General features: G+C 33.6%; 2 protein-coding genes across 2 annotated transcripts; one reads left to right on the top strand and one right to left on the bottom strand.

Moving 5' to 3' along the window:
- The first annotated feature begins 376 nt into the window (after positions 1-376).
- LOC112784977 (RING-H2 finger protein ATL74) lies at positions 377-2,415 on the top strand. The gene has a single exon (XM_025828372.3). The coding sequence runs from the start codon at positions 1,364-1,366 to the stop codon at positions 1,994-1,996; it is 633 nt and encodes a 210-aa protein (XP_025684157.1). The 5' UTR covers positions 377-1,363; the 3' UTR covers positions 1,997-2,415.
- A 4,367-nt stretch (positions 2,416-6,782) lies between these two features.
- LOC112784300 (chalcone isomerase-like protein 2) lies at positions 6,783-8,422 on the bottom strand. The gene is made up of 4 exons (XM_025827454.3): positions 7,894-8,422; positions 7,704-7,787; positions 7,231-7,613; positions 6,783-7,044 (listed from the first exon to the last, which is right to left on the bottom strand). Coding segments are annotated over exons 1-4 (630 nt in total). The 5' UTR covers positions 7,895-8,422; the 3' UTR covers positions 6,783-6,882.

The raw sequence follows: 8,422 nt of genomic DNA, 5'->3' as shown, positions 1-8,422 counted from the left end.
AAATCTGAAAGCCTAGGCCACTTTGTGGACCCTTTTCTTGGGCCCATAGATTGGACCTTTCTCTTCATTTGGGGTTAGAGTGGCCCATGATGTAGAAATCTAACCACACCTTCACATGCCACAACACCAAAGATTCATTGTAAAAATTCCCTATTATAGTCACATCCTCCATAGTACCTTGATGATAATTATATGTCACAATTCACGCTGTATGATTTTTCCCCTTAAATTTTGTATGCACGTTTGGCTTCTTTCGCAATCGTCTAATCCTAAACCGTCAGCTGTTTACGTCTTTTACATTCCATTATAAATTTTGTCTTTGAGATTATTATTAGCACACATAACTTCGTTTAATTATGCAACTTAATGAATTTTTTATTCATTTTAAAATCAAACAATAAGATGACTAAGAAAAGAATATGTAGCGTTAAATCTATTGTGATTGATGCCTAACCCCAAAACAGCAAAAGCCAACCTGAACAAGCTTCTTATTGTTTTTGGTTTATGATTACGATCTAAGAATGGAAAACAAGAAATATGAGTGAACATCTATTTTTATTTCTAACATTATTTCAAGTTAATGAGTTGAGTGGAGGAGTGGAAGAAGGATTTGGTGCTTAGAATAAGTGCTTTCTTTTAAATAATCTACTAATAATTTTTGATTAGGTGGGATCAGGTGCCATAATCAAAATTCCTCTGTTGATTCTTAAAAAAACGAAGAAGAAATATAAAATCAAATCAATCTGCATGTCATATCATACATATATCTCAGTGCAATAATAACCGCAAGTGATACACACACAAACCAAAAACACAAGTAGTAGTTGGTTTTGTTGTCATGCTTTCATTTCATAACATAATATCTATGTCCCAATAATAATATTGCCTCTGCATTTTTCTAAACACTAGAAACCACTCATCAACAACAACCACCACCACCATCACCTTATTGTTCTGCATCACAGTTTCGAGTCTCTTAATTTCTGTGCTCCAAAATCTAGTCCTAGTTTGCATGATGGCCTTTTGCTTATGTGGAACAAACTTTGATTGGATTAGAGTCCACACAGATCATTAAGTGAATTGAGAGCCATGTGTTTGAGTTTATGTCTCTGTGAGAAAAGTGATTGTGTTGGTTTTTCTCACCCTCAAAACAATCACATACTATTCACCACACCACCCATCTTTTCTATGATTCCTTTCTCCTTCTAACCAAAGATGCTTCTCTGAGACTCTTTATCTATTAAGAATCCTAACGCTTATTGCCCCAACTCAAAAAAGTTCCTTCTCTCCGCTCCTTCAATCCATCAAAAAGGGTACAAGAATTCTGAGTTCTTGTTTTTTGAAACATTGGTGTCTTTCAAACATGCATATAATGGCTCTTCACCATCCACACCGTTTATTACTAGACACAAGTTCAAGCTCTGGTGATGTAAATAGGACAAAAGATTCCTCCTTAGGCGACCCGAATTTCGACACCAACATGGTGATTATCTTGGCTGCTTTGCTCTGTGCACTCATATGTGCTTTGGGACTCAACTCAATAGTGCGTTGCGCTCTAAGATGTAGCCGAAGGTTGGCTTTCGAGACCCCGGACGAAGCAGCAGCGCGATTAGCGGTTAAAGGGCTGAAGAAGAGTGCTCTGCATCAGATTCCTATAGTTGTTTATGGTAATTCAGGTGCTACTAATAGTTGTATTAAAGCCACTGATTGTGCAATTTGCCTAGGGGAGTTTATGAATGGGGAAAAAGTTAGAGTGCTACCAAAATGTAACCATGGATTCCATGTTAAGTGTATAGATACATGGCTGCAATCACACTCCTCTTGCCCAACTTGTAGAAGGTGTTTGATTGAGCAACCAGCAACAAGTTCTGAAGTTGCAACTGTGGCTGTTGCTGTGGCTGCAGCTTCAGGAACAAGGAATAGTCATGCAGATAATAATGCTTCAGGAGGGTATCAACCTGATCATGTAGCTGTAGTTGTTGATGAGATTGGCTAGCTAGTTGAAAGTTGCTGCTTAACCTTCCACTTTGTTGGAATTCACTGATGGAGGGATGAGTAATTTGACTCATTCACATCTAGATCATGAGTGTTTGAATTTCATATTATGAATGGAGACATTGCTTTTGCTAATTTGAAAAGAAAAAAGGAGTTCATTAGAAAGAGGCAAGGGATGGAATAAATGAAGAGATAAGTATATTTTGCTTATGTATTTTTTTTTCAAACTTGAATTAGGATTTTAAGAACTTTTCATATTCTATTGTGTACTTGTATGATAGTGTGAAGAATTGAGGATATATAGAGGTAGATATTAGTGTAGAAAATTTAACTTGATTTCATATATGTTTGTGCATGTTTTCGGACATGATTGTAAATAGATTGAGAAGCAAGCAATGTGCAACTATTTGGGTTCTAAAATGGCATTTTATCTCCGGTAAATAAATATTGATGCTGAACTATGTTCAAACTCAGTTCAACTTTTACTTTAGTCCATAGTTCCTTATTCCTTATCCTTTGATAAGAGTTGTAGTGGATCTTAGGTGTAATCAAGGAATATTTAAATTGATATCATATATACTTGGTTCATGATCAACATTCGAATTGTAGAACTAATTCAATTTATATGACTGAGAATAAGAATGGCATGCGACTTGGCAATCTGTCTCAGAGTAGACACTAATGCTCCCTTTTCCCCCTCCATGTGGGTAGCATATTCTTCTCCAATAGAGAGAAATCTGCAAAGGTTGTGTGATATTATCAATGAAAGCTCTTAATTTGTTATGCCTACAAAGGAGATAAGTGTCATACAAAATACAAAGAATATTAAATATTGTATAATATATCCCAAGAGACATTAGTGTATATATTTACAAGTAAAACAAAATTGTATGTAACATTACCTAATATCATGTTTACCTTAAACTACGTCCTGAATAGCACCTCAGAAAGGCAGAGTGGGAAAATCTGATAACAACACTGAATGAGAAACTAGTCAATAAGCACAAAACACAAACGATAAGAACTCTAAAATCACTATCTTTACTCGTGGAAGAGATATATCCAGACTCTAGTCAATTATTATTATATTCAAAGTGTTCTGCATAGGTAGATGAAGGTCTAAGTTACTTTGATTCCAAACTTCAAAAGTAGAGAAATTACAAGGCATAAAGAGTAACAACATGCCAACACCCTTTAAAGTAGAGAACAAAATTTCGTTTAATGAATTGGGATTCCGAGTTTTGTCACGCCGGCACCATAGTGCTAATGAAATTTAATACATTATTTTTGTTCCTTTATAGTACCATTATCAATGAAACAAAACTTCAATCAGATTCTCTCCAATTTTTATCCACCATTTGGAAGTTGAAGGACTCGAGCATTTATACCAAATGCAAATTTTCATTTATCTTCTCCACAAGAGATTGTTGACAGGTGTGGCTAGAGCTAGATGCATATTGCATAGCATATATATATTGTTGTCAAGTCATAAGAAAAAATGTAAAAATTGAATTTTATTTTATTTTATGAGTTTTGCTACGTGTACACTAAAATCAGCTACTAAAGTCAGTCATCAGTATAAAATATATATTAAAATATAAATACATATTGAAAATAAATTAAACCACACATGTATTTACACATAAATATATTAGTAGCTAATTTTAGTGACTAATTTTAGTGTACACATAATATTTTTGTAATGAGATCAGCTATAAATTGTGCTCAAATTATGATGATAGATTAACATAACATTGATGAAGGGAACCAATGTCATCATGGTCATGGACATAAGGGAGACTAATCAATAATCATAGTCATGCAGTGCTTGTCCTATTCCTGTTTGATTTGACGGGCAATTTGAGTACAAGAGCATATAGAACTCCAAGAAATCATGATTGTTTATGCTCATGGGTCATGGAATCTCAATCTCTTTGCTTCTTCTCCTATAATACCCCCTTTATGGGCTTCTTAGGCCCACATGTTGAAAATAGAAAAGGAAAATTTCATTCCATTTCCACCACTACCTTTGGATTTCAACCAAGTAATGAGAATTGTGGATATACTGTGAAGATTGAAATTGACATTACGTCAATGCTTTATTTTTCCCTTTTTTTTCTTAAAAAAAAAAAGGACCTCATAGACCATTGTCTCTTTTAACACCTGTTTGATGATGGGTGCATGGCTACTGATCCACGATACATCTTTTGTTTCATGCCTCCTCTTTTAAATTATTATTCCATTATTTGCATCTTGGTTTGAGTTGGGAAGTAGAAGACTATGCTAATTAACAATATGGAAGGAATCCCACTAAAGCACACAATTTGAACAACCACGGAAGCATTAATTTTGTCAACTATAGTAAGAGAGTGACATGCAACAAGCGAGGCAACATTTGTTTGTATGTGCGAAATTGAGTGCAATGTTGGCGAGAATCAAACCCCCTTCTCTCCTTTTCTTTTTTAAGTTGCAATCGGCACTAATTCAATTTGCGTATTTGGAACATTGCAACACTCATAATTACTGATAACAAGTTTTTTTTTTTCTTTTTTGGATTTTGCTCGGATATAAATCGATATAAATTTCTACGCATGCAAAAATGTGTTAAACAAGAGAAACAGCTTCTGCACGAGTTTTAGCCGGCCTAAATTTAATGGTTTAATAAAATTGGTTTTTCTGCATTTTAGGCCAAAAAGACATTATTTGTTTTGGTCCGACCAATAAAATACAATGATGTGGTTCCTGTGAAGGAGAGCAACAATTTGAGCGAGTTAAATAGCAAAATAGAACGATCAAGAATCAAGAGTGCATTAGTTAGTTTTCTGTTGTAGCAGTTGTTAGAGCTAGAGTCATTGACCAATTCTAGCTAAGTGCACTCACGTATAAATAGGTCACTCTGTCTAATTGATAGCTAGCTGCTTTTTTTTGTTTTTTGCATTATCAGTTTGTTTCTTTCTTTTGCAAGTAATAGTGCTCTCTAGTTCTTTCTTACTTCAACTGTTTCTGTTTTCATTCTTTCTTTCACTCTTGGTTAGTTTCTGCTTCTTGCCATTGAAGGCATATGAGAAAGCTTTCATGGTACCAAGAGTTATTGGGTTTTGATCTATGGCTTCCACACCTGAAATTTCTGGTGACTTCACCACCAACACCGCCACAAATTCTTCTTCTGTTATTGATTCTCTTCCAATCAATTTCTTCAACAAAAAATTCTTTAATCCAATCAGTGAGAAATTATGTGAGAACAATTACAAAACATGGCAACAAGTATTATTTGCCATTAGAGGGTAGGATCTTGAGGTTCATCTTTATCAAAATTGTGTTCCTCCACAATTTGATTCTACTGCAAATCAACAAGTTGGGATAGAGTCTCAACTATATAAGCAATGGAGACCAGATGATTACAATCTTAGTTCATGAATGTTAGCTTCCATGGATTCTGAATTATTCAAGAATAAAATAATAAAAAAGTATAGAAAAACAATAATAATTATGAATAATGGATTAAAAAAGAAGATAAAATTCTCATACAATTGTCTATTAGGTTTAATTGGATACTTTTATAGACAACACAAACAACGTTAATTTCTAAATGTTGTTGATATCAAATCAACTCTCATTCTAATTATATTTCCTAAATTATTTATAAAAAAATATAACTCTTAAATAATATTTTTAGGACAAAAGTACTAACTTTACAATCTCGGAAGTAATCATAACATAATCAATCTCTAGGTTAACCTTGACAATAAAGACGTGAACAACTATTGTCTAACGCTAAGCCAATCTTGTCGTTAACATCAAATGGTGGGATGAGATAATCAATTACTTATTTTATTAAATGATTTTCATAATTCATAAAAAATTGAATAAAAACAAAAATTAAGAAATACATTTAAAATAAGAAATTAGATTAAGAAATCCGAATAAAAAAAATACACTCAATTAAAAATTTGAGATTAATTCTGAAAAATTGAATTTGAATTCTCTAAATTTTAAATTTTTATTTTTAGAGAGTGAAGTATGATCTCTCACCCTTGAATAGTTTCTCTCTCATATTCTTTCTTGGTCCCACCTAAGAAATAAATGGTGAGAGATCACACTTTACCCTCTAAAGTGAAATTCAAAATTGAGAGGATCCAAATCCTGAAAGTAAAAGTAATTGTTTTTTTTTGTTACTAGTAAAAGTAATTGTTTAGTCTAACTTAAATAATTTTTTAAATTAAATTATTTGTATAAAATAAATTGATTTTTTTATCAAATCAAATAATAACACATATCAATAATCCAAAAACACTTCATATAAAGTTGACTGCAGATAAGTTTTCAGTTTTTTATTTTCTTTTTATATCTCTTTACTCTCTCATTCTATATAAGAGTATCTCTGTGATTGCAATCCAATCCTCTAAGCTAACTTGTGTCATTTTCATAATATAATTTTATAGACGAAATGAAATAAATTTTTCTTTTTTTTTTGTCATTTAAACATTGTAATTTTGATCCTAGATTAGTAAGCTGAAGAATTGTTGCATGTCACTTTGAATTTGATATTTGGTTGTTGCTTAATTTGCTTCGAAAACCTTTAATTTGGTAAACGAGACTGATGCTGAATTTTATTTTTGACAGTTAACTAGTGTTGTGTTGTTCTATTCCAACGTGGAGAAGGTGCATTCTGCTGTTATGTTCAATATTATTATCTTTAGATTTAGATAAATGCAATCTCTCCTGATAGATTTATGTATTCGTCTTCACTAGTGTTGCAAAAAAATATATAAGTCAACTTGCACCGATTAAATACAATAATTAAATATTATTGCAATAAGTGAAAAAGTAGCTAGAAATCGGCAAAACATAACAAGATCATTGCAACACAGAAGAGTTTGTCTTGTGTCACTTGGACAATTCCTGAGAGAAGGTGGTAGCCAAAGATGAAATGGTTGAGGGTGAGATAGCACTTGAGCCACCAAGGTACCATTTTTTGATGGTCTCCACCACATTGGCATTCTCTACCACAAACTTTGAATCTTCCTTCCCCTCCAAAGACACCACAATCTGCATTAACAACCATACCATTAACTAAAATTAAATATATACTGCCATGCTGAAACTCAACTAGCAAGCCAATTTTCTTTGGCTAACATCGGCCAATTTTTTCTAATTCTAAATCTTAAATTCTGTAGTCAATTTTATTTTTTGGACATATTCGCAGAGAGCAAAAGTAACGGAAATGCAAGGTACCTCCGCAGTTGGAGAGTTCGCTGGGAAATGATATGTGATGACTGAATTCTTCTTGAAGTACTTAGATTGGAAGAACTCAACAATCTTTTCCAATTCAGCTTCTTCTTCATCCTCGTATTTGTCATCAGCAGCCAAACGGTCCCTCACAGCAGTCTCAATCTGAACCCCATACTGTGCTCCCTTGATCTCTTTGATCACCACAAGCCTAATCACCTTCTCCACTGGAGCTGCAATCACTCCATCAAAGAATTCTTCTTTCTCTTCAAGCTCCTTTGGGGGTGTACCCTTCCACTGTGTCAAGTGGTTCACTATTTCAGGGTCCAAATAGACCCCGATTGTATAGAACTTCACTTGGAGGAAATGGATCTCCATGTCCTTGATTCCTGAATCATCATCCATCATACAACAAAATCAATAAGTTGATTAATTATTTGTTTTTAATATTCAAGTCAACGGAAGCAGAGTATACCTACCATGACCAAGAAGAGACAGGGGCTTGGTAGTAGTGATCGTGGAAGGATAGGAGATTTCATCAACCATTACCGTTTCACTTGCCACTGAAATTCAATCCCAAAAAATGATTAATTCACAAAACATAACATACAAAAATAAAATCAATAAATCAATAAACAACACTGAAATTGAAGAGAGTTGTGGTCTTACTAGTGTAGGAAAGGATGATGATGAATTGTGGGAAGCAATAGAAGAAGGAGTAGCAGAATGGGTATATAAGGGTGTGGTAGTTTAAGAGCCTTTGGTTTAAGACCGAAAAGTCGAAAACTAAGGTGGTAGGTAGACTTTGTAGTTCATGCACCTGTGACTGTTCAAGTCACTCAACTTCTACCATCCTAATTAATTCAATGTTGCAGACTTAACACTTTCTAACCTCTTTTTTTCCTTCACAAAAAATAGATGATATGATCTTTCTATTTACTTATTTAGTAATTACCCGAAGATAAATGTAAAATTTAATTGTTACTAAGATTTTAAATTTTTAATAGTGTAAAAAATAAGATTAAGAATTAAGTGACGTATAGGAGTAAATGGAGATGATTAGATGGGGAGGTGTTAGCGGTCAATTTTCATGCCTTTGACTATTTTGAAAACTTTCAGGTTACAACCAACCGTCCGGATTGGGGTTGGTGGCACGAGCCTCACCACTCAATCTACCTAATCATCATACATCAGCTTC

The sequence above is a fragment of the Arachis hypogaea genome, chromosome 20 (assembly GCF_003086295.3).
Source record: "Arachis hypogaea cultivar Tifrunner chromosome 20, arahy.Tifrunner.gnm2.J5K5, whole genome shotgun sequence".
In the NCBI taxonomy this organism is placed as follows: Eukaryota; Viridiplantae; Streptophyta; class Magnoliopsida; order Fabales; family Fabaceae; genus Arachis; species Arachis hypogaea.
Note: the sequence above shows the minus strand (reverse complement) of the source record. Positions and strands in the feature narration are given on the sequence as shown.